The sequence below is a fragment of the Elephas maximus genome, chromosome 22 (assembly GCF_024166365.1).
Source record: "Elephas maximus indicus isolate mEleMax1 chromosome 22, mEleMax1 primary haplotype, whole genome shotgun sequence".
Classification (NCBI taxonomy): Eukaryota; Metazoa; Chordata; class Mammalia; order Proboscidea; family Elephantidae; genus Elephas; species Elephas maximus.
Window position 1 is genome coordinate 21,028,355 of NC_064840.1, and position 25,081 is coordinate 21,053,435.

The 25,081-nt window shown below is 51.8% G+C and overlaps 3 protein-coding genes across 5 annotated transcripts; 1 reads left to right on the forward strand and 2 right to left on the reverse strand.

Moving 5' to 3' along the window:
- Positions 1-1,843: 1,843 nt before the first annotated feature.
- Positions 1,844-3,862, reverse strand: SDF2L1 (stromal cell derived factor 2 like 1). The gene is made up of 3 exons (XM_049865841.1): positions 3,641-3,862; positions 3,068-3,264; positions 1,844-2,243 (listed from the first exon to the last, which is right to left on the reverse strand). Exons 1-3 carry the CDS (start codon positions 3,825-3,827, stop codon positions 1,962-1,964), a joined length of 666 nt encoding a protein of 221 aa, XP_049721798.1. The 5' UTR covers positions 3,828-3,862; the 3' UTR covers positions 1,844-1,961.
- An 11,232-nt stretch (positions 3,863-15,094) lies between these two features.
- CCDC116 (coiled-coil domain containing 116) lies at positions 15,095-19,753 on the reverse strand. 3 transcript variants are annotated; one of them, XM_049865862.1, is made up of 4 exons: positions 19,252-19,753; positions 17,968-18,531; positions 17,236-17,862; positions 15,095-16,056 (listed from the first exon to the last, which is right to left on the reverse strand). In XM_049865862.1, exons 1-4 carry the CDS (start codon positions 19,321-19,323, stop codon positions 15,229-15,231), a joined length of 2,091 nt encoding a protein of 696 aa, XP_049721819.1. In that variant the 5' UTR covers positions 19,324-19,753; the 3' UTR covers positions 15,095-15,228. The 3 variants fall into 3 exon arrangements, with proteins under 3 accessions (XP_049721819.1, XP_049721817.1, XP_049721820.1); XM_049865863.1 differs by having other exon boundaries at positions 15,980-16,056; positions 16,811-17,862; XM_049865860.1 differs by having other exon boundaries at positions 17,236-18,531.
- A 2,771-nt stretch (positions 19,754-22,524) lies between these two features.
- On the forward strand, positions 22,525-24,550 carry YDJC (YdjC chitooligosaccharide deacetylase homolog). Its single transcript, XM_049865909.1, has 5 exons — positions 22,525-22,713; positions 22,813-22,972; positions 23,160-23,259; positions 23,405-23,582; positions 23,667-24,550. Exons 1-5 carry the CDS (start codon positions 22,550-22,552, stop codon positions 24,034-24,036), a joined length of 972 nt encoding a protein of 323 aa, XP_049721866.1. The 5' UTR covers positions 22,525-22,549; the 3' UTR covers positions 24,037-24,550.
- Positions 24,551-25,081: the final 531 nt, after the last annotated feature.

Sequence of the window (25,081 nt, forward strand, 5' to 3'; positions counted from 1 at the left end):
CTATTCTGGCTGTAGGAGCTCCTTATTCAGAGTACAGAGCAGAGAGAAGTGCCACAGAATAATTTCTCTCCCCGCCACCCCTCACCTGTGCTGGAGCTCTCAGCCAATTAGGAAAGACAGTTTGGTGGATAAGCACCCCAGCTTCCTCGGTTAGGATAACTTTGATGCATGTTCTGCACTGTGTTCCGGAGTTCCCCAGTGGGATTACAGTCCAGTTGCCCACAAGGATAACTTGCTTAATAATGCACCCTCATGACTGCTTTGCCTTCCCCTCCACAACCCATGTTTTCTTGGGATCGCTCCTGATGACTCTCCTTTCACTGAAGACTTTGCTACAGGGTCTGTGATGATGGGAGAGGATGCTCAAGAAGTTTGGCAGTGGAGGGACCAGGAGAGGGTCTGTGTTTGAACAGAGTGGGGGTGATGACACACAACCCTGCCAACCGTCAGGCTCCACAATTGGCTAGAGCTTTCTTACCATCGTCACCTTTATTAATAAGGTCAATTGATTTCTCAAATGGAAGAGGCTGTACCCACACTACTTCCACTTGCCATCCCTGGCCTGTCCTTGATTCTGTGTTCTATCCTCCTTCAAGGAAGCACCACCCTCTACCTCCAAGAGGTGGGTCCAGTTCCCACCTCCATACACAGCCACACCCTGGGGATGTTAGCAAGTCAAGGAAGTCTGCAATCTCCACCATCGCCTCTAGAGGTCACCTGCACACCAGTAAAGCTGTTACCTTATTAAAAACCAGTTGCCTCAGTCATTCTGACTCCTTGCAATCCGGTGTGTCAGAGTTGTGCTGTGCTCCCTTTTTTTAAGGATTGTCAGGCCTTTCTTCTGAGTCACCTCTGAATAGATTCAAGCCACCAACATTTTGGTTAGCAGCCAAGCATGTCAACAATTTGTACCATATTACCCGTTGGCGTCGAGTCGATTTTGACTTATAGAGACCCTACAGGACACAGTAGAACTGCCTCATAGGGTTTCCAAGGCTGTAATCCTTATGGAAGCAGACTGCCACATCTTTCTCCCATGGAGTGGATGGTGGGTTCGAACTGTGCTTAACCACTGCACCACCAGGCAACTGAAAATGCTGGAAGAGACAAGGATCTTCTGCTACAGCCAGCGTCCCGTATGCAAACTTCTAGCCTTCTGACCCAAACCAAACCAGGGCTTCAAATGCGTTCATCCTAGTTTGAACCCCTGCTGAGAATTTCATTTCCACCCCCAGATATACTGAATCAGGATCTACATTTTAACAAGATCTGCAGGTGATTCTTATGTATAATAAATTTTGAGACCCACTGCTCTACTCATGGTTCTTAGAATTGGTCCCTAACCAGCAGCATTAGCATCACCTGGGAACTTGCTAGAAAGGAAGTTCTCAGCAGGGGTTCAAAATGGAACCAAACCCATTGCTGTTGAGTTGATTCTGACTCATGGTCATCTGATGTGCTAATAAGTACAACTGCCCCATATGGTTTTCTTGGCTGTAATCCTTACGGAAGCAGATCGCCAGGCCTTTCTTCTGTGGTGTGTTTGAACCACCAACTTTTGGGTTAATGGCTGAATGCAAAATGTTTGCACTACCCAGGGACCTTCCAGCTTCCTGAACTGTGAGAGAATAAACTTCCGTTTTTTTAAACCACTCACTTGTGGTATTTCCGTTACAGCAGCACTAGGGGACTAAGACAGAGGGCATGGGAAGAAAAGCATCAGACAGGTTAGGGCCCATTCAGCAGTCAGTGTTAGAGCTAGATTTTGCACAAGAAGAGAAGTGAACCAGCCAAGAGGGACTGGTGCCTTGTGATCACCCCCAGGCTCACAGTGAAACGCAACCACAGACCAACATTCTTTAATAACAAAGGCACTTGAGGACCCCTACAAACCCAAAGTCCCACCAAGTGGCCCTGCAGATGCCCAGCCCTCCTGCCCTCCATCCAGGCATTCTCGGCCATCAGAGTTCATCATGCCCTGTAGAGGGTTCTGCACTAGGTTTGATGAAGATGCCTTCCATGGCCTTCCAGGTGTTGTGCGCGTTGGCGCTGGTCATGCCATGCACCTCCTGCTGCCCTCGGATAGGGCTCCCGTACTGCTCCCCTGTGACCGACAGGAACACCGACGTGCCCACATGCTGGAAGCGCACGGAAGCCTCTCGTTCCCAGTGCTGCCCCGAGCAGCGCACTGTCCACAGGTCCAGGTCATCACCCTCGCCGTCTTCCCCAAACGCGCTCACCTCCTATGGGGGAGAGGGGGCAGCAGTCACTGCAAAGGGCCCACTGAGTCCCCTGTGGCCTCTTGTCTTGCAGAGGCACTAACGCCCAGTGCACTGGGCCTCGGCCCTTCCCTGCACCTCTCTGAGCCTCAACTTCCACAGCTGCAACATCAACGCCACCACCTCCATCGGCCATGACCCTCTCCACAAACACACAGTCTCCTCCAACAGGTCCATGCATGCCCTGGTCACTGCCCTGTTGATGGAAGCCTCCTTCTCTCCCCCTGCTCCCCCATTTCTAACCCCTTCAAACCACCCTCAGCCTTAAAGCCTAATTCCCAGGCTGACAGTGAAACCAAAAAAAATCCAACCAGTTGCCATCGAGTCAATTTGACTCAAGACAACCCCGTGTCAAAGTCTCAATTGATCTCAAACTTTTTTTCTGTCACCTCCCCAAAGCACTCTCTGCCCATGCCCTCCCTCCCTGGGTCTGGAAAGCCCTTTTCTTCCTGTGGGCCCCAGGACTCCTACTCATCCTTCTGCCCCCAGCCTGATTCCTCCGCCCCTTTGGTGTTCTCCATTCCCCACCCCAAAGGCTGTCCAGACGGCCCTCCCAGAGGGGCTCTTCAGCCAGACCTGCTTCCTCTCTGTCTAGCCCCTAGGCTGGGAGCTCCTGAGGCAGGACCCGAGCAGAGCACCTCTGTGTCCCCAGAAGGGGCATTAAGCAAACATTTCTGAATTGAACTCCCATTTCGCAGAGGAGTAAACTGAGGCTCAGAGCAGTTAAGAGGAAGCACCCCCCACACACATACACACCAGGAGCCTTTCCTGGGGCCAGCCGGGCTTACCTGGTTGTTGGACAGCGGCGACGCGAAGTGGTGGGTATGCAGGTTCTTGCCAGTGAGAACGTGCGTGAGTCTCACCACCTGCCCACAGCGCACCGGGGCCCCGCGCGGGCACCCACCCTCCGGGCTGCCCCGGATCCTCCAGTAGCTGTTGGCGTCGTCCGACGCCTCCACGCCTGTCACCGACTGCTGCCCGCTGCCTGAGGAGCGATATTGCCTCAGTCCGGCCTCGCCGCCCCCCCCCCCACCCTGGGGTCCCTATCAATCCTGGACCTCCCGACCCTTGCCCCGGACACCATCAACTTCTCCCGACAACCCCAACGGCCCACCCTAGACCCCAGCCCTGGCCTCGGGTGACCCCTCCCCTGTCCTTTGGCCCGTTGTCCCCAACAACCCGCCCCGGCCCTTCTATCCCACGACCCCTCAAATCCCCGGCCCTTGACCCCGGACCCTCCGACAACTCCATCCCCCGGCCCGGCGTCCTGACGACCTCAGGCGCCCGGCCCACAGACCCCTCAAGCCACCGCGCCTCCGCAGCCCCAGCCCCAGGCAGCCTCCGACCCCGGCCCAGCGCACCGGATCCGTATTTGATGTCGTGCGAGTGCAGCCGCACCCGGTGGTGCGTATTGAGCAGCTTCAGCACTGACCCGCAAGTCACGAGCCCCGTGCCGGTCTGGGCGCCGCTGCCGCCCCGCACCACGAGGGCCAGCACCAGCCCGAGCAGGGCCAACCCGGCAGCCCAGCCCCGGCCCGCGCTCCACATCTCACCCGCCAGGCTGCGGCCGCTTGGCTCCGGCCGCTTCCGTCCGGGCACCGGCCAATCCCGCGCTGACAGCGCCGGCGCTTCGCAGCCAATCGCTGGACGGCGCGGCGCTCTTTCCGCACTGCCATTGGGTCGCAGTGGCGGGAACCGCCCCCAGCCAGCTAGAGCTGCGACTGGGAGGGCGCTGGAGACACGAGGAGGGTTTTGATTGGTCCACGCTTGCGAGGACCCACCAATGAGTGCACGAGGAACGGTGGCTGCGGCTCCAAACAGGAGAAGAACGCTGAGTCGAGTCTGAGTAGCGGATGAGTACCGCTGGATGTCCGGCTCGGCGTCCCAGGACCCTCTGCGGGCGCGTGTTACCGAAGCCCATCGATTCTGGCTCTTCGGGCCCTGAATCATAGTCCTTGGGCCCGCGGCTGCAGAGTCTTGAGGTCACTGGACATTAGATTTTTGTGGTCGCTAGGTCGATGGACCCCAAAGTTACTGAGTCACCTGGTCATTCTGTCCCTGGACTCCAGGATTAGTTAATCTCCCAGTCACTCAGTCATCGGCCCTCTCTGACACTGAGTCACCTCAGTCACTGAACTCTGGGGTTTCTGAATCCCCTGGGCACTCAGACACTGGTTCCTTGTCACTGGGATGTCCTTGCATGGCAGAGAATCTCACAGTCACTTGGTTATCACTTAGCAAGGAGGTGTAGTGCTGAGTGTAATGATAGGTTCTCACCAGAAAGCCCCAAAGCTGTCTCAGGAATTCAGGGCCCAAGGAGACCACGGGTCAGTGGGTACTAAGCCAATCCTGAGTGTCTGGCCAGTCCCAGGTCTCCTGAATATGCGGGGTTCCTGATCTTGCTGCCTTCTCAGAGGGCTGTCATCTCAGGGTGCAAGGAAGGAAAACTTAACACCACTGTCTACTTATTCATTCAAGGAACGTCCTTGAGGACAGACATTCCTTCAGGCCCTGTACTGGGGATGGTGGGAGAATTGACTCCGGGCTACATTACCCAATATGTTCACTAAGCATGCACTTGGGGCACCAGCAAAGTAGGGGAAAGTGTTAATATTTAATTAAATGCAGAAAAAGCATTCTGAAAATCCAAGAATATCCATCTTAATTACAACAACTTGTCATTTTGGGGTTTTCACGTTTAATCTTGCTTTTGTTTTTAATTACATGTGGGATAGGTCACCTTGATCTTTTCAGTGCTTTGTTGCTGTTGGTTGCTGTGGACTCAGCTCTGACTCCTTATGTGTAATAGAATGAAAACTTGTCCAGTCTTGCACCGTTGTCACAATCATTGGTATGTTTGAGTCCATCGTTGTGGCTATTATGTCAATTCATTTCCTGGAGGGCTTTCCTCATCTTTGCTGACCCTCTACTTTACCAAACAAGATGCCCATTTCTAGCAATTGGTCTTTCCTGATGATATGTCCAAAATAAGTCGAAGTTTCACCATCCTTGCTTCTAAGGAACGTTCTAAAACTTATTTTTCATTATTTTGGCAGTCCACAATATATTCAATATTCTTCGCTGGCACAACAATTAGAACACGTCAATTCTTCTATCTTCCTTTTTCATTGTCCAGCTTTTGCATGTGTATGAAGCAATTGAAAAGACCATGGTTTGCCACATCTTAGTCATCAAAATGACATCTTTGGTTTTTAACACTTTAAAGAGGTTTTTTTGCAACAGATTTTCCCCATGTGTAATATGTTGTCTGATTTTTTTGACGGTGCTTCCTTGGGCATTAATTGTTGACACAAATAGAATGAAATCATTGACAACTTCAACTTCTTTTATCGTGATGTTATGAGGATATTTTTTTTTCTTCACATTCAGGCATAATTCATACTGAAGCCTGGAGTCTTTGACCTAAGGTGTCTAAATGGCCAAAGGTCTGCTATGGATTTGGCAGACCCTGCACTTGAGGAGCTTCTGATCCAGAGTGGAGGAAGCTAAAAAACACACACACACACACACACAAGAAAGCTACTAGAACTAATAAACTAATTCAGCAAAGTGGCAGGATACAATGTTAATACACAAAAATTGTCGGATTTCTGTACATCGGCAATGAGCAAGCTGAAAAGCAAATTAAGGAAATAATTTCATTTACAATAACATCTAAAAGAATAAAATACCTAGGAATAGATTAACCAAAGAAGTGAAAGACTTGTACACTGAAAAGTATAAATCGTTACTGAAAGAAATTAAAGGAGACCTAAATAAATGGAAAGACTTTCTGCAATCACATCTTGGAAGACTTAATATTGTTAGCATATCAATAATACTCAGAAAGATTTATAGATTCAATGTAACGCCCATCAAAATTCAATAGCTTTCTTTGCAGAAATGGAAAAGCTAATCCTCAAATTTATATGAAACTGCAAGGGGCCCCAAATAGTGGAAGAACTCTTGAAAAAGAAAAATAAAGTAGGAGGACTCACACTTCCTGATCTCAAAACATACTATAAAGCTACAATAATCAAAATAGTCTGGTACTGGATATGATCCAGCTATCCCACTCCTTGGAATATACCCTAGAGAAATAAGAGCCTTTACATAAACAGATACATGCACACCTATGTTCACTGCAGCACTGTTTACAACAGCAAAAAGAAGGAAGCAACCAAGATGCCCATCGATGGATGAATGGATAAATAAATTATGGTATATTCACACAATGGAATACTACTTATCAATAAAGAACAATGATGAACCCGTGAAACATTTCATAGCAGGGAGGAATCTGGAAGGCAGTATGCTGAGTGAAATTAGCTGCAAAAGGAAAAATATGGTATGAGACCACTATTATGAGAACTCGAAAAATAGTTTAAACAGAGAAGAAAATATTCTTTGATGGTTATGAGAGTTCGGAGGGAGGGAGGAAGGGGGTATTCACTAAATAGATAATAGACAAGAACTATTTTAGGTAAAGGGAGAGATAACACACAACAGAGGAGAGGTCAGCACAACTGGACTAAACCAAAAGCAAAGAAGTTTCCTGAATAAACTGAATGCTTCGAAGGCCACTGCAGCAGGGGCAGGAGTTTGGGGACCATGATTTCAGGGGTTATCTGGGTCAAATTGCATAATAAAATCGATTAAGAAAACATTCTGCATCCAACTTTGGACAGTGGCATCTGGGGTCTTAAAGGCTAGCAAGCAGCCATCTAAGATGCATCAATTGGTCTCAACTCACCTGGACCAAAGGAGAATGAAGAACACCAAAGACGCAAGGTAATTATGAGCCCAAGAGACAGAAAGGGCCACATAAACCAGAGACTACATCAGCCTGAGACCAGAAGAACTAGATGGTGCTCGCTATAACCAATGACTACCCTGACAGGGAACACAACAAAGAATCCCTGAGGGAGCAGGAAAGCAGTGAGATGCAGATCTCAAATTCTCGTAAAAAGACCAGACTTAATAGTCTGACTGAGACTAGAAGGACCCTGGTGGTCATGGTTCCCAGACCTTCTGTTAGCCCAAGACAGGAACGGTTCCCAAAGCCAACTCTTCAGATAGGGATTGGACTGGACTATGGGATAGAAAATGATACTGGTGAAGAGTGAGCTTCTTGGATCAAGTAGACACATGAGACTATGTGGGCAGCTCCTGTCTGGATGGGAGATGAGAGGGCAGAGGGGGTCAGAAGCTGGCTGAGTGGACACGAAAATAGAGACTGGAGAGAAGGAGTGTGCTGTCTCATTGGGGGAGAGCAACTAGGAGTATATAGTAAGGTGTATATAAATATGAGAGACTGACTTGATTTGTAAACCTTCAGTTGAAGCACAATAAAAATTAAAAAAAAAAAAGAGACTTGCAAAACGTTAAAAAAAAAAGTCTGGTACTGGTACAATGATAGACATATTGACCAGTATAATAGAATTGAAAGTTCAGAAATAAATACATACTTCTATGGGCAAATGATTTTTGGCAAGAGGGCTAAATCCAGTCAATGGGGAAAGAACAGTGTGGTGCGGGGTGGGGGGCGGCTAGAGAGCAATCTGGGAGACAACGAATATGTTCTCTTGGACATGTCAATAGGCATCTCAAACTTGACATGTCCAAAGCAGAATTTTTTGGTCTCCTCCTTCAAACTGCTCCTCCCCCAGACTTCAGTAACTCAGGAAATGGCATTTCATTCACCCTTTGCTCTGGGATTTATCTCTTTTTCCTATCTCCCCATTCTCTCCTCCCCTCAGACACTGGTAACCACTAATCTTTTTTTTTTTTTTGGTAGGGGGGAGTTGACAACTTTACCTATTGTAGATATTTCGTATAAGCGGGATCATACAATATTTGTTCTGTTGTGTCTGACTTATTTCACTGAGCATGATGTCTTCAAGGTTCATCTATGTGGTAGCACGTATCAGAGCTTCATTTCTCTTTATGACTGAAATATATATATATATATATATATATATATATATATATATATCTCACATTTTGCATATCCTGTTGGTGGGAACTTGGGTTATTTTCACTTTTTACTATTGTGAATAATGCTGCAAAAACATCAGTGTACATGTGTCTGAGTTGATACTTTTAAGACTTTTGGGTATACCTAGGAGTGGAATTCCTGGATTACATCATAATTCTATGTTTAACTTTTCTAGGAACTGCCAAAATGTTTTCCACAGCAGCTGCATCATTTTACATACCCAAAGAATTCATCTTGGTTTCTTTTTCTTTACTTCACTCCTCAGATCAACAAGTCTTGATGGCTCTGACTCCAAAATGGATCTCGAAGGTGTCTCCCCTGCATCCTCCACCACCACCCTAATCTAGTCATCCTGTCTTTGCTCTGGATGTCTACCATTGCCTCCTAACAGGTCTCCTTGCTTCTGCTACTCTGGTTCCTCCAATCCATTCTCCATATAGGAAAGGGGTGATTCCTTAGAAGCATAAATCAGGTCGTGTCAGGCCCCTGTTGAAAGCCACCAACGGCTTTCTGTCATGCTTAGAACCACAGTCAGGTGAAGACATGTCAGGCAACTTTCTGAGAGCCAAAGACAAATTCTAGGTGCAGCTGAGACTCCAGACCAGGAATGGGTGAACCCAGTCTGGTTCTCCCTTAATGCTGGTGGGGCCTGGTGGCTTCTTATGGCTCTTGCCTTTTCCTGACTCCACCTCTCTCAGGCTCTTAGGGCTGATTATGGCAGCTCCAGTGCCCTCCACCATCTCTGGCCACAATTTGTCTTCAGGTTCAGACTCTTAGAAGAGTATCCGGTTGAAACTCTTATCTATTGCTGATGGGAATGTAAAATTGTACAGCCACTGTGGAAAACAGTTTGTTCCTCAAAAAGTTAAACATACAACTACCATATGACCCAGCAATCCCAACCCTAGGTAAATATCTGGAAGAATTGAATGCAGGAATGCAAATAGAAACCTGTACACTAATGTTCATTGCAGCCCTTTTCAGAAAAGCCAAAGGGTGGAATCAACCTAAATGTCCATCAACAGATGTTATATACACACTAAGGTATATTAAAAAAAACTCATCCATAAAGAGAAATGAAGTCCTGATGCATCCCATAACATGGATGAACCTTGAAAATATCATGCTGAGCAAAATAAGTCAGATGAAAAAGGACAAATACTGTATGATCTCACTTATATGAAATAAAGAAATATATAGAAAACAAAAAGAAGACGGAAAGAATACACAGAGTCACTGTGCCAAAAAGAATTGGCCGACATCTAACATTTCAAGAGGTAGCATGTGATCAAGAAGTGACTAAAGGAAGAAGTCCACGCTGCACTGAGAGTATTGGTGAAAAACAAGTCTCCAGGAATTGACAGAATACCAACTGAGATGTTTGAACAAATGGATGCAATGCTGGAAGTGCTCACACATCTACGCCAAGAAATTTGGAAGATGGCTACCTTGCCAACTGACTGGAAGAGATCCATATTTGCGCCCATTCTAAAGTAAGGTGATCCAGCAGAATGTGAACATTGTCAAACAACATCATGAACAACGCATGCAAATAAAATTTTGCTGAAGATAATTCAAAAACAGTTGCGGTAGTACATCAACAGAGAACTGTCAGAAATTTAAGCCAGATTCAGAAGAGGATTGCTGACGTGAGATCTTGGCTGAAAGCAGAGAATACCAGAAAGATGTTGTCATGGATTTATTTGTGTCCCCCCAAAGTATCTGTCAACTTGGCTGGGTAATGATACCCAGTATTGTGTGATTGTCCACCATTTTTGTCATCTGATGTGACTTTCCTTTGTGTTGTAAATCCCCCCTCTATGATGTTGATGAGTTGGGATTAGGGACAGTTATGTTAATGAGGCAGGACTCAATCTACGAGATTAGATTGTGCCTTAAGCCAGTCACTTTTGAGATATAAAAGAAAGAAGTGAGCAGAGAGACAGGGACCTCACACCGCCAAGAAACAAGAGGCAGGAGAATAGCACATCCTTTGGACCCAGGGTTCCTGCACTGAGAAGTTCCTCTATCAGGCAAGATTGATGACAAGGACGTTCCCCTGGAGCCAACAGAGAGAGAAAGCTTCCTCTAGAGCTGGTACCCTGAATTTGGACTTCTAGCCTCCCTAAACTGTGTGAGAACAAATTTCTCTTTGTTAAAGCCATCCATTTGTGGTATTTCTGTTATAGCAGCACTAGATAACTCTCTTAGCCTGAGTTCTCTAGAGAGGCAAAACCAGTAAAACATATAAATATATGTAGAGGGAGATTTATATCAAGGAAACAGCTCACACGATTGTAGAGGCTGGAATGTCCCCAAGTTCGTGGATCAGGATAGAGGCTTCTCCTGATTCACACACGAAGCCGCGGGGGCTGGCAAAGCCAAGATCAGCAAATTAGAGAGCAGGAATCTTGCTCACAGGCTAAAAAAAGACTGACGAATCCCAAGATCAGCAAGTAAACTACTAGCTCAAGTGCCAAGAACTGGAGGTCAGACAAAGAGAAGCCAGCTACAGAATCCGCAGTAGGCAAAAGCCAGAACATCCACTTATATTCGGATACAGGCCACACACCCAAGGAAATTCCCTTTCAACTGATTGGCTACTCACAGCAGATGCCATCATGGGTGTGATCACATATAAACACTGAGAATCATGGTCCAGCCAAGTGGACACACAGTCTTAACCATCACGATAACTAAGACAGAGGTTTACCTGTGTTTTTTGACTATGCAAAGGCATTCAACTGTGTGAATCATAACTAATGATGGATAACATTTCAAAGAATGGGAATTCCAGAACACTTAACTGTGCTCATAAGCAACCTGTACATAGACCACGAGGCAGTCCTTCACACAGAACAAGGAGATACTGTGCGGTTTAAAATCAGGAAAGGTGTACGTCAGGGTTGTGCCCTTTCACCATACTTATTCATCCTGTATGTTGAGCAAATAATCTGAGAAACTGAACCATATGAAGAAGAACGTGGCATCAGGATTGGTGGAAGACTCATTAACAAACTGTGATATGCAGATGACACAATCTGCTGAAATTGAAGCAGACTTGAAGCATTTAGTGATGAAGGTCAAAGTCTGCAGCCTTTAGTATAGACGACACCCAGCATAACAAAAACAAAATTCCTCACAACTGGACCAATAAGCAACGTCATGATAAATGGAAAAATTATTGAAGATGTTAAGGATTTCATTTTACTTGGATCCACAATCAATGCCCATGGAAGCAACGGTCAAGAAATCAAGTAATGTATTCCATTGGGCAAATCTGCTGCAAACGACCTCTTTAAAGTGTAAAAAAGCAAGGAAGACATTCTGAGGACTAAGGTGCACCTGACCCAAGCCATGGTATTTTCAATCACCTCATATGCGTATTGAATATACTATGGACTGCCAGAAGAACAAACAAATCTGTCCTGGAAGAAGCACAGCCAGAATGCTCCCTGCAAGTGAGGATGACAAGACTTTGTCTCATGTACTTTGGACATGTTATCAGGAGGGCCCAGTTCCTGGAGTGGGAGATCATGCTTGATAAAGAAGAGGGTCACTGAAAAAGAGGAAGACCCCCAAGGAGATGGATTGACACAGAGGCTGCAATCATACGCTCAAGCATAGCAACAATTGTGAGGATGGAGAAGGACTGGACAGTGCTTCATTCTGTTGTACACAGGATTGTTGAGTTGGAACTGACAGCACCTAACAACAACAAAGATTATTTGTGGTTACCAGGGGTCAGAGGGAGGGATAAAGGGGAAGTTTTTACTTAGGAGGCATTGAGTTTATGTTAGCAGTAGTGGAATCCTTTGGAAAAGGATAGTGAGAATGATTGCACAACTTGAAGAATGCAATCGATGTCACTGAACTTTACATGTTGGCAAATGTTTTGGTGTGTATTTTCAGCACAATAATAATAATAAATGCATCTGATGGGCTCAACTCGGATCCAGGGACTGCTCATGGCATATCAGCTGTGGGCCTGGGGAGGTATGATAGCCAATATCCAAACATGACCATTGACGATTCCTCCCAACCCCACAATTGCAAGCTGCTCCTGTATCAAGAGATGGTGTCCACTTCCTCTCTCTACTTGAATCTGGCAGGCATCTCGACTTGTTCTGACCAATAGAATGCCCAGAAGTGCCATTCTGGGACTCCTGAGCACAGGCGGTAGAGCGCCCATAGTTCCCACTTCTTCCCCTTAGAGAGCCAGCCACCTTGCTGTAAGGAGGTGAAGGCTAGACTATGAAATGGCGAGAAGCCACACAGATCTCAGGTGTTGGAGATGGAACCCTGGGCTGTTCCAGCCTCAGCCTCCACTCACTTCCCAGCTGAAAGCAGCCCCATGAGCAACCCCAGTCTACACCACGGCCCAGCTAAGCCTGTCTGCCTTATCTTTTCTTAATCAGAAAGAATCTTTTTGTTTGAAGCATGATAAAGTTTTGGCGTGCTTTGTTACCCAGCAATAGACACCTGAAACAGGATCTAAGGAAGGGTGACTCTAGAACAATGTGTCCCAGATAGTTCCTAGGCATGTACCTCTGGGGCTGGGGTGGGGGTACGTTGTCTTCCTCCTTGAGGAGTTGGCAGCAGGAACTGGACAGCTGGCCGGAAGCATGGCAGCTGCTGTTTCTCAGGCCTTAAGTCTCTCCCCTTGGCTCTTTTCTGCCAGCAGGATTTCTCTGCTTCTCTGGTTGGGGGACAGAAGATGGCTACTCTGCACTACCCAAGTTTGTCTTCAGCAATCAACGCAAATGGAACTAGAACCTCTCAGTCCACTGGAACTGCAGGCTTCAGTGAAGAATCTGACTGGCCTAGCTTGGAATAGGGATCCACTTGGGCCAATCGACTACGGCCAAGTGATAGGGCAATAAAGTATGAAAAGCGCTGCTGTGGCCCTACACTGCAGTGGTGGAGGTGGATGGCACCAGGGAATGAGCATTCTAAGCTGAGCTCCTGCTATAAAGGATCATTGCCTCGAGAAACCAGTCAAACCAGTTGCTGTCACGTGAACTCAGACTCACGACGACCCCATGTGTGTCAGAGTAGGACTGTGCTCCATAGGATTTCAGTGGCTGATTTTTTAAGAAGCAGATTGCCAGGCCTTTCTTCCGAAGTACCTCTGGGTGGACTCAAACTGCCAACCTTTGGGTTAGCAGCTGAGCGTGTTAACCATTTATGACACCCAGGGACTCCCTTGCCACAAGAGCTTCGTGGAAAAAAATGGGTCCCTAACCACCCACCTTAAGGCCCTGGCCACTGAGTAAGTCCTCCTCAAATGGCAGGCTGTGGGATTAGTGTTGAAAGGGACTCTCTGCCTGGCTCAGAGGGAGCTCTGTCATACTGTGTCCTCACACCTGGGCCACTGATCATGGTTAGGCTTGGCTGAGCAGACCTGGCTTCTATGCACAGGCGTGGAGGGGAAAGCAGGGGGAGGTTCAGCGTCCAGGGGAATGGGAAGAGATCCACTAGGTTTCCCCGGTGGCAGCCAGCACCCAGGAGGCAGAGTGGAGACCTTCCAGCATCCTCTCAGCTACTACCAAGGCCTAGCCATGCCACAGGCTGGTGGGGGGGAGAGGCTGGAAACAGGGCAGGACACAGGCTGCCATGGGAAGGCAGAGGCAAGGAGGGGGCTGGTGGCACCCAAAATCCACACATGGAGATCTGCCAACTGCTGCATCTGCTGCACCTACAGGCCCTCTAGAGAGAGCTGTCTTGTCCATAGCCGTGGCTGAAGGAAGTCAAGGTGCTAGCCACAGCTCAGCTGTTTGGCCCATCAAGCCAATGACCACAATGGAAACTCCAGATTCTTGGGAGGGAGCTGGGAAACATGAACCAGAAGATAAGTGGCTGTGGGAGCAAAGAGAGGGTGAGTGCATGTCCACAGGAGGAGGGATTGGGGACCCTCCTAAGAGGCTCTAAGGGTCAGGAAGATGAGAGTTGAGAAGAGCCACTCAGCAAGGAGGTCACAAGAAAGCAAGGTGCCAGGGGAGAGGGGCGACCCTGAGGTACCTGCGACATGGTGTTTGGGAAGAGGCTGTGGGACTGCCCACTGCCATGAAGCCCAGCCACAGCCAGGGCCTGGCTCACCGAAGCTGGTGCTCAATGGTAAGGGTGGAGGAATGAAAAGGGGGGCTAACTTCTCAGGAGAGGAACTGTGCCCCATAAGCTGTTGAACCTGTACTTAATTCTCCAGACTTGATGGAGTTAAAGAGGTTTAAACCATTCCACCTCAGGCACCTGCCCCTGCTGGAAATTTCTATCTCCTTTCACCTCATTGGAGCCCTGGTAGCGCCGTGGTTAAGAGCTCAGCTGCTAACCAAAATGTCGGCAGTTCAAATCCACCAGCCGCTCCTCGGAAACCCTATGGGGGCAGTTCTACTCTGTCCTATAGGGTTGCTATGAGTCAGAATCGACTCGACAGCAACGGGCTTGGTTGTTGACCTCACTGGTAAGCGCAAACATTTTTTTGGTCTGCACATTTTTCCTGCCTGCTTGCTCAAAAGTTTTAGCTCAGGCAGTCATCAGACCTTCTTGAATAAAAAAAAAATAGATCAGTTTAAATGTTCGGGTTTTCTGTATGTCCTGCTCTTGCATGACCTGATGGCATGTCAAAATATCTGAAAGACGCTTTACTTTGTTTTGCTTCTCTTTCTCTCTGCCTTTTACGTCATAAAAACGCCAGCTTTTCTCTGGTGGAGCGTGCCTCACTGAGACAGTGCTGCTGGTTCACGAACCTTTTCTGAAACCAAATAAACTTGTCAGAATTTTTTTTTTTTTTTTAGCAAAACAATGCTTTATTTCTCTTGTTGGCTTCCCTGAGGGCCTCAGCAAATATCCTCGTGGGCATTCCTGCCCGTCTGACCCCTGCTCAGTGGGCGTGGGCAACAGCTCCAGCGGAACAGGAGTAGGGAACGAGCGCTTGGTGTGGTCCCTGGGAGGTCACGGGGGGTCACCGTGACCCACCTTCAGGGAGCTGTTGACCTTGACCAGCACCATGGGCTCAGGGAGCCCCTGACACTCAGCCTTGTCCCCAGAAGAGCCCTCATCCTCGTCCTCATCCTCGTCCTCATCCTCGTCCTCGTCCTCATCCTCATCCTCGTCCTCGTCCTCGTCCCCGTCCTCATCCTCGTCCTCATCCTCATCCTCATCACTGCCCTCGATGATCTTACCATTGGCCACGTCCTTGGACTTGGAGGGGCTGGAGCCAACACTGGTGCTGGAGGAGACTGAGAGCTTGGGCTCCAATGGGCTGACGTGCTCCTCATGTTCTTCCTCCTCCTCCTCCCCCTCGGCAGTGGGCTTCTGTGGACTGAGTCGCTCCATTTTGGGGGGAAGGTAGGGCTCAGTGGCCTCATCCTGGTCAGTGGCGGTGGTGGGCTTGGGCAGCGTGGAGGGTGATTCAGTGGTACGCTGGGAGGCGCCACGCCGGGAGGTGTGGTGGGAGAGCTGGCGGATCCACTGGGCCTCCTCCAGCCTGCGCAATAGGCAGGTCCAGTCGATCTGCGAGGACAGGCGGATGCTGGAACCCTTCACCTTCTTGAAGCCCAAGAAGAGGTCTAGGAGCAGCTCGGTAACTGGGAAGGAGATGAAGCCGAGCTGCTTGTGGAGGCTCCTCTCAAACTTATACTTGCAGAGGAGCAAAGAGATGGCCTGGTCCACCAGGAAGCTGATGAGCTCCTCGTGCCAGGGGCTGGAGAAGTGGGACGTGGAGGACTTGGATGAAACGGAAGGCAGTGGTTTCTTCCTGGTGAACTTGAGATGGGGACTCTGCAAAGCAGCCAGGAAGGAAAAGGGAGAATGTCATGCCTCTGGCCCCGCCCCGTCGGCCCTCCTGAGACTCCCTCCACCACAGGCATGCCAGGATCATCACAAATGCCCACTTGTCATGCTAATGGTACAGCCTTGGCACGCCTACTATGCTGGTCACACTTGGCAGCTGAGTACTTGTTCTGCATGCCTGTCAACTTGCCTGCTCACCACACTGTCACACTTGTCCCACCTGTCAGTCTCGGTCAAGGCCAGTGGCCACAGTCACAGTGTCGGCCAAACACGCGCCCTGGCAACCCGGGCCCCCTAGGTTCCTGACAGTTGATGTTCCGGCCTGGCTGCAGAGGAAGGGAGCTTGCTCGGGCCTTGATGAGTGGCGGGGAGAGCTGGAGGGCTATACCAAGTCCCCCCACAGGGAAGTCACCTACCTCTTCCACACACTGTTCCCAGGCAGCTCCCCTGCATAGGGCAGAGGGGCTGGAGAGGCCTGTCTCAGGCAGCTGGTTTGGAGGACACTAGGCCTAGGAAGCAGGGCCCTACTCTGGGCTAAAACTATTATCCACGAGGGACAGGACGCTGTGTATGTGGGGGGCCTCCTAAATTCACATACAAAGTTTTAAAAAGTACCCAGAATAAAAAATAGCCTTTATTTGTCTTTGACAACCCCTGGCCGTAGCTTGGCCAGGATTCCTGGTCCCCTATCACCTTGTCCCCTGCCCAGGAGGTTTCCACAGTGCAGGGCAGGGACCGTTACCTGGGCACCCAACCAGGCGACAAGTGCTGCTAAGAGTGGTGGGTGAAGGAGCCCTCCCTCTGTAGAGCAGTCCCCCAGGCCCCCAGGCTCCTCTTCGAGGAGGTCACCTCTGGACACAGTGAGGTGGAAGATGGGGAGAAGCTGCCTGTCGCAGAGGGGCGTGGGGAGAGCGTGAAGAGATGGCAGGGAGAGACCAGTGGAGGAGTCTCCAGGGAGGAGAGGCGGGAATGGCTTGAGGACACATCCACCACGATCCCAGGGGCAGGCAGGGTGATGTGCAGGCCCCGCCAGGGCTGGGCCCTCTGGCTGGGACTTGGGGTCCCAAGGGTGGGCAGGGGTGGGTCCTGCTCTCTGGACTCCAGGTCAGGCACCTCATGCCTGGGGGATGAGGAGCCAGGGACCTTGAACTCCTCTGTGGGGGTCACCTTGAGCCTGAATTTGGTGGCCACCTGGGTGCCAGACACGGGAGATCCCCCTTCTTTTACTTTGCCCCATCCTCTGCCCTTGGCACTCTTTCTGTAACCCATCTTGGGGCTGGAGACCGAGGTGGGGAGCGACTCGTAGGGCTCCTCCTCTCCGTCATTGGGATCCTCGTCAGGCGATGATGGCATGGAGCCTGGTGGCGGCTCTGGCTCTGGTTCTGGGGTGGACTCGTAGGCCATCGGGAAAAGGGGGCAGCCGTCGGGGCGGCAGGCACCACTGAGCTTGTCCACGGCCTGGTGGATCACGCGCTGCAGGGCAGGAAAAAGGTGGTGCTTGGCCAGGAAGTCCAGTGTGTGATAGGGCTCTCGGGCAGAGCAGTAGGGTGGCAGGTCGAAGGAGGCTGGTTGGCTCAGCAGTGACTTCATCTCCTTGTTGAACTCCCGCTTGAGGAAGATGAGCTCCCGCTCAGTGGGCCCCAGGTCTGAGGCTGCGGGTGTGCCGGAGCCTGAGCCCAGCAACCCTGAGAACCAGGACGGGGGCTGATCTGGTGTCCACTGGCTGCTGGCCTGGCTGCCCATCGAGTCCCACAGCAGGGAGTCCCTCTGGGAGGAAGGTTTACTCTGGCCTTTCTGCAGAGAGAGGGGGACTCTGAGAGGCACTGGGGGCAGCCCCGCCAGCCCAGCCAGGGCCCTGGGTTCTATCCCGCCTGCCCTGGCCTCAGCCCCGGACCTCACCCCTTTGTTCTCCAGCCGCAGCAACCGCTTGAGGTTCCTCTCCAGCAGCAGTCTGTCTCTCATGGGGGGCAGGGGGCCCACACCATGGGCACCCAGGTCGTTGTCATGGCTGCGTAAGCCCAGCCCGCCAGCTGAGAGGCTGCTGCGGGAATCAGACCCAGAGCTGGAGCAGGATGGGTAGTTATTGAGGTGCCCGGTGCAAAGGCTGGGCCGCATCCGGTGCCGGTACACGGTACTGGGGCTGGGCCGGGCTCGTGCCCGCTGCCCCTTGCTATATGTTTCCATGGGGTCCTGCACCTCCACCAGGGGCTCCCCAGCTTCTGTCTTCATGGCCGCCACACGTTCCGTTGCCTCCTCCACCACTGTTTGCAGGCTGTCCAGCACCTGGCCCTTGACCAGAAAGTCCAGGAAGCTGCCAAAGGGCTGAGTGCCCCAAGCACTTCGGCGGTGGCCGCGGAGCACTGAGCTGCCTGAAGGGCCATACAGCGATGGTGGGTGTGGCTCATGACCCAGCTTGGAGGTTGGCCTCATTTCCGGGAACAGTGGCTTCCTGGGTGGCTGCACCTGAGCAGATGGGTATATCAAGGTGGGCAGGGATGCCCCACAGGGGGAGGACTGCAGGGGAGGGCCCTGGTGACGGGTGTGGAGTGTGCAGTGGGAGGAACTGCATTTTGCTCTGCCACTTTCAGGCTATGTGACCCCAGGCAAGCTGGCTCTTCTTGAGTCCAATTTCCTCTCCTAAAAAGTGGGGACTTAATTAAGGTCACACTGAGCTTCCCTGACACATACACTTCATATTGGAAGCCGGCTCCTTCTCTAGTGGTGTTCCTCCCAAACTATAAGAAGGCGCAATCAAGAAATCCTCTCAATCTCCTGGAGTTTTTATTCTGCCCTGTGTGTCCACCTGCCTAGTCTCCACTGCCGGGCTGCTCCTGTCACCTGAGGTCCTGGCCCCTCCAGTCCTAGTCTATGGCTGCTTCTCTAACTGGGGCCCTCTCCCTAAAAAGACCAGGGACTCCTCATCTGGGATTCCAGTCCACCTAGCCTCTCCCAGACCGCCGGAGATCTGAAGACACGGGGAGTGAGATGTAGGGTTACCAGGGGCCGGCTGCGGCTCAGAGGAGTGGTTAAGGCAAAAGGAGAAGACCAGAGGCCCAAGGAGGAGGACAATAGGAATGAAAAAGGGGGGCTGTGGTTTGGGACACAGCTGCCAGTTAAGCAGCCCAGGTCAACAGGGAACACATTCGGGGGCCACGGGTCCGGCGCCCTGACAAGCACACTTACCCGCGCCATGTAAGTGGTGTGGCCTGCCTCGTCATCAGCCAAGTACCCGGAGTGGTGGCGGCATCTGGCCATGGTGCTGGAGGCCGGCCCGGACCCTCGCCTCGGCTGGCTCCGGTTGCGCCGTGCAACTGCAGCCTCCTCTCTGAGCCAGGAGGGGAGATGGGGGTGTGAGGGTTCGTCCAGGCCTCCATCGGTCCGACCCTTTGTCCATCCGTCCGCCCGCCAGGGTAACAGTGGCCCTGAGGCCAGCGCGCGTCCCTCGCTCCCGGCACAGCTCGGCTTTCACGCGACTGGCCCCAGCTCTGCCAGGGACCCCCAGGCATTTGCAGGCCGCCCATGTGCAGCGTCATTGGGAGTGGGGTCCCAGAGGACTTCCGCGTCACGTCCGAACATCTCCGGGTCTGGTTTGGCCGGCCTTCCCTCCCTCCAGACCTGAGGCGGACCCGCTCACCAAAGCGCGCGCCTTGCTCAGCACCGGCTAGCGCCGTCCGCGCCCGCTGGAGCGCGGACACATAGTGCTGGGGCCGCTGGGCCACGGCTCTTTGCTCATTTACATGCTGCTTCCGGATTGGCTCACTTGGGACGGCTAGGCCCTCCGCACAATGGTGGGGTGGGGCCCTTCTTGGCTCCTCCCCCGCTTCGCAGCGCTCTGTCCCGCCCACATTCGCGCGGGTGTCAGGGCCGGAGGACCCAGTTGCCCAGTTGCACCAGGAGGGCCCCGGTAGTGGGGATGGGGGTTGGGAAGTGTTTCCCCAGGCAGGAAGCGAAGGGTCGAAACTGCCACCTCCTCTGGTTGATACAAGCACATTCCTCAGGTCTTACCTGCTGGCTGCCCTGACCCTCCTGCTCTCTGACCGCTCCCTGTCTAGGGCCTTCTCCCCACACCGAGTAGAGGCCTCGAGGGTCTGTTTAGGAGTCTCCCTGGCGCACGGGAAAGAGTCCCGGCTCTAAGTCACAGACCTGGCTTCAATTCCTGGCTCTACTGTTCCCACCAGGTGTGACTCAACCTCTCTGTGAATGGGTTGAGCTTCCCTCCACGTGGAAGTGTGGTGATTAAATTAAACCTTTATACAGCACACCCGCACCCTAATAGGACATCTTTACCTCCTTTTCCTGCTTTTCCCCTCTGCCTGCTAAATTCAGCATGTCACCTCCTCTGAGAAGGCTCCCCATCACCAACAGAATTCACCCCAAAGCCATGGGGTGTTACTTATTTTTTAACCAAATGGCACAACTTAGGGGTTCGAAGGAGGCACTCATTCCTAACACTTGAAGTGCCTGACCCAGTTGGAAAAGCGAAATAACAAACAGAAAACCAGTTTCTGTGAAGTCAGTTCCAAATCATGGCCACCCCATGTATGTCAGACAAAACTCCATAAGGTTTTCAATGGCTGATTTTTTGGAAGTAGCTCACCAGGCTTTTCTAATGAGTGCCACCGGATGGATTTGAACCACTGACGTTTTGCTTAGCAGAACAGTGCATTAACTATTTGCACCATCCAGGGGCTCCTCCTGAGGCAGTAAACTCCAAAACTCATTGCCCTCAAGTTGATTCCGACTCAGAGACCCAGTAGGTGCTCAATAAATGTCAGTTTCCTTCTACCAGTCTTCAGATCCCCAGTGCTTTTGGCTTCCATGAGCTCCCCATTGGAGAGTGGTGGTGGATGATGTCCCAAATTCAGTCATCTCTCTGCTTGAATATAACAGTCCTTGTGAAAGGGGCAGCGTGAGAAAGAGATTGTAGGGCCCTAACGTCCTGGGTATTGTAGCATTGTTTCTGCATGGCTTGCATAGTTAGCTTTTGCATACCCGGTGATGTTGTGATTTGTGGTTTGTTTCCTCCCTTCCCTCTCCCATTCTCCATGATTCTATAAAGTTTAAAATTAACCTGTGTTCTTCTTGAACAAGCAGAACAACGATCAATGAGATCTGGGATGAGATAACCAGACAATGGGGGCTCATCTTGTGACCAAAACCACGATGGCATCAGAGGACCTCTAAAGAATACCCACAAAGGTCAACATGTCTGAAATTTGGTCAATATGCCCCCCTCAAAGGGAAACTGCCATTCTCCAGATTCCTCAAGCCTAAACCCCAACCCTATAAAACCCTCTGGTCGGTTTCCAGCAGACAGACAGACTTTGGAGGAGCCCATTCCCCTCTGTCTCGTGTATACCGGTATACAATAAAGCCCTCTTGCTGCTTACCTCACCCCATCTCAGTATTAGCTTTGTGGCAGGCGGCTCGAATCCATGTTTTACGGTAACACTTTTGCCAAGACCTGGGTGAAGGACTCTGTGAGGCCTCTAATCCCAGTGCCCCATGAGTTGGGTAGTATTTAGTATTCTCCTGATAACCCCTCACTTAGGGGGCCCAGTGCAAGCCCAGAGCCCCCCAGGCCAGTCCTAGTTCTACCACTCCTGGCAGGGTCACCTCAGGCAACACACTGCCCATACCTGCGCCGCAGTTTCCTCATCTGTAAAACAGAAACATTACACAAATACCACACTTTATGTATGGAAAACAAGACAGCCACATTACAGGTAAAACTCTGGCTATCAACCATGGCAGTAAAGACAACTTTTCTGGACCACTGAGGAAAAATGAGATGATGAATATAAAAGCTGTGGCCTGGGGTTCAAGAGAGGGAAAAAAGTTGATGCTTTCTTAAAAGAATCATTGGTAATACGTATTTTCCTTCAGCTTCCCCTCCCATCACACCAAAAAGCAAATGTCAAACTGAAAGCACAAGTTTTACATAAAATGTTCCTTTTCTTGTAGTTTAGAAGCTTTACAAATAAAAGTCTCTTAGAAAAATCACAAGACAGGCAATTTGAAAAAGAACATAAATGGCTAATCATAGCCACTATCAAAGGAATGAAACCTTACAAGAACAAGATAGCATCTCTGTGATCATCCTTATCTTCTCAAAACTACACAAAAAATCCTTGGGTGGGGAGAAGAGGAATTGGGTGTGTTTATTTGCTTAGAGAAAATACTAGAAGGACACTACAAGTTAACGGTGGAGATCTCTGGGATGTTTTTCTTTAGTTTTCTTGTATTTTCAAATTAAACATCACTTTTGCAGCCAGGCAACGCCTCGCGCTGCAATAAAGAGGGACGAAGCAAGCCGGCTGGTCAGTGTCAGGTGCTTAGTACCTGCAGGTGGCAAGAACAAAGAGGGAGGGCGGCCTCGGCGAGCGCGCGTCGGGGGCGGGGCCCTGAGCTGCGTTCGGGGGCGGGGCCTAGGGTGTCCCGCCCCCTTCCCGCCGCTCCGGCGCAGCCGGCCCAGAGCGCTATGGCCCGGCCGCGAGTGCGGCTGGTGGTCACAGCGGACGACTTTGGTTACTGCCCTCGGCGCGATGAGGGCATCGTGGAGGCCTTCCTGGTGGGGGCAGTGACCAGCGTGTCCCTGCTGGTGAACGGCGCGGCCGCGGAGAGCGCGGCAGAGCTAGCTCGCAGGTGAGGGGCGGCCCCTACAGGGCCCGGGCGGGGCGAGGCGGGAACCTCTGGGCGCCCCCGCCCGCAGCCGTCTGAGCGCCCGCTCCGCTCCGCTCGCAGGCACAGCATCCCCACGGGTCTCCACGCCAACCTGTCCGAGGGCCGCCCCGTGGGCCCGGCCCGCCACGGAACCTCGTCGCTGCTCGGCCCCGAAGGCTTCTTCCTCGGCAAAATGGGATTCCGGGAGGCGGTGGCGGCAGGAGACGTGGCCTTGTCCCAGGTGCGTGGGCGCGGCTGCAGGGGTGCTCATAGGGACTCAAGGCCCGGCTCCGCGGGCCCCGAGAAGCCGTTAGGGCCAGGAGCGGCGCTGGCGGTCTGTCATTCACGCACTGGAGCAGGCACATAGAGAGGGCCTCCTCGGCAGTTCCTCCCGGAAACTCAGTGGATTTACAATCCTTCCCCTCCAGGTGCGGGAAGAGCTGGAGGCCCAGCTGAGCCGCTTCCGGGAGTTGTTGGGCAGGGACCCCACGCACGTGGACGGGCACCAGCACGTGCACGTGCTCCCAGGTGTGGGATGCTCCCGGGTGGGAAGTGCCCCGGGGGTGCAGGGGGGCTCCCAGGGGAGGGGAACATTGTCCCGGAAGGGGGCGGCTGCTCCCAGGCGAGGTGTTCCTCCCAGGAGACACGCTGGCCCTGACTTCTTTGCCGGCAGGCGTGTGCCAGGTGTTCGCCGAAGCGCTGCAGGCCTATGGGGTGCGCTTCACCCGGCTGCCGCTGGAGCGCGGTGTTGGCGACTGCGCGTGGCTGGAGGCCCCTGCGCGTGCCTTCGCCTGCGCCGTGGGACGCGACGCCCGGGCAGCCGTGGACCAGTTCTCCCGCCACGGCCTGCGGTGAGGCCCCTTTCCCCTCTCTCGACCTAGTGTCACCCATCGCGCTCCAGCTGGCTCCTCAGCTGATGCCCCCCGCGCCCGCAGGTGGACCGATGCCTTCGTGGGCCTGAGCACGTGCGGCCGCCACATGTCTGCGCACCGAGTGTCAGGGGCGCTGGCGCGGGCGCTGGAAAGCGTCCCGGCGGGCCATGCCCTGACAGTGGAGCTGATGGCACACCCCGGGTACCCCAGCGTGCCGCCAGCTGGGGGCTGCGGTGAGGGCCCAGATGCCTTCTCCTGTTCCTGGGAGCGGCTGCATGAGCTGCGTGTCCTCACTGCGCCCACTTTGAGGGCCCGGCTCGCCCAGGATGGCGTACAGCTCTGCGCCTTAGACGATCTGGACTCCAAAAGGCTCGGGGAAGGGACCCTTGGGGATGCCACTCTGGAGCCCTCCTTGCAAACTTCCTCACCCTGACTCCGATGGACAGCCAAACACTAATACTTCTTAGTGCAGAGGGTCAGAGTGGAGTCCCCACACAGGCCGGAACCAGGGCCTAGAGCTGCCATCTGAAACCTGCTCCCCGGCCTGGCGATGCCCCCTCAGTGACGGCCAGAGCTTCTGCGGCCCCTTCTGGCTGCATTTGGGGCGAGCCTGTAACATCTGGGTCTGGCCTGCGGAGAATTTGGTGCCCTTTTGGGTTTTAAACATCTTCATTGTCTAGGGACCATGGGTTGAGGTCACTGCATTAATAAAGTACCATGTGTTTTCTAAATTGTTGCTGCATGGCTTTGAGTAGATTCTGACTCACAGGGACCGTAGAGGACAGGGTAGAGCTGTCCCATAGGGTTTCCAAGGAGCGGCTGGCGGAATTGAACTGCTGACCTTTGGTTAGCAGCCTGAGCTCTTAACCACTTCGCCACCAAATTGGAGGAGTTTATAAACTGTGCCAGGAAACCTTCACAGAAACAAGAATGGACACAGAACCAACTCCCAGGTCAGTATCCCAGAGAAAATATCCAAGACTCCGCATGTCCTGCTTTTGTTCATGCTGAGGTTTTTCTCTTTTTTAGGGGGGCGTGGGGGTGGGGTGGGGTGGGGTGGGATGGGAGAAAATTATCTCACCAGGCTGCTTCTTGGGAGGCATATTACGTATCTCAAATTTTGATTTGAGACAAGTCACCTGTTCTAAATAAGCAGCCCTCTGTGTCCCAAAGGATAGATCCTAAGGGGTCCTTTAAGCTCATTGTTGTTAGTTTCCCTGGAGTCGATTCTGACTTGTGGTGACCCTGTGTGTTACGGAGTAGAACCCCATAAGGTTTTTTAGCTGTAATCTTAATGGAAGTAGATCACCAGGTCTTTTTTCTGTGGCGCCGCTGGGTGGGTTTGAAACACCAACCTTTAAGTTAGCAGTTGAGCACAAACCATTTGCACCACCTAGGAAACTCTGCTCACAGGAATGGATTAAAATTTTCTAGGGGGGGTGGTCTTCTGTGGACAGGGGACCCTGAGATTCCCAATT

Coding starts and splice junctions, on each gene's coding strand:
- SDF2L1 (XM_049865841.1), bottom strand. CDS start 3,827: ATGTGGAGCGCGGGCCGGGGCTGGGCTGCCGGGTTGGCCCTGCTCGGG. Junction 3,265..3,640: donor CGACATCAAATACGGATCCG/GTGCGCTGGGCC, acceptor ATCGCTCCTCAG/GCAGCGGGCAGCAGTCGGTG. Junction 2,244..3,067: donor CGCCGCTGTCCAACAACCAG/GTAAGCCCGGCT, acceptor TCTCCCCCATAG/GAGGTGAGCGCGTTTGGGGA.
- YDJC (XM_049865909.1), top strand. CDS start 22,550: ATGGCCCGGCCGCGAGTGCGGCTGGTGGTCACAGCGGACGACTTTGGT. Junction 22,973..23,159: donor GAGACGTGGCCTTGTCCCAG/GTGCGTGGGCGC, acceptor CTTCCCCTCCAG/GTGCGGGAAGAGCTGGAGGC. Junction 23,583..23,666: donor TTCTCCCGCCACGGCCTGCG/GTGAGGCCCCTT, acceptor CCGCGCCCGCAG/GTGGACCGATGCCTTCGTGG.
- CCDC116 (XM_049865860.1), bottom strand. CDS start 19,323: ATGGCCAGATGCCGCCACCACTCCGGGTACTTGGCTGATGACGAGGCA. Junction 18,532..19,251: donor ACACCACTTACATGGCGCGG/GTAAGTGTGCTT, acceptor CCATCTGCTCAG/GTGCAGCCACCCAGGAAGCC. Junction 16,057..17,235: donor CCACCAAATTCAGGCTCAAG/GTGACCCCCACA, acceptor GCTGCTTTGCAG/AGTCCCCATCTCAAGTTCAC.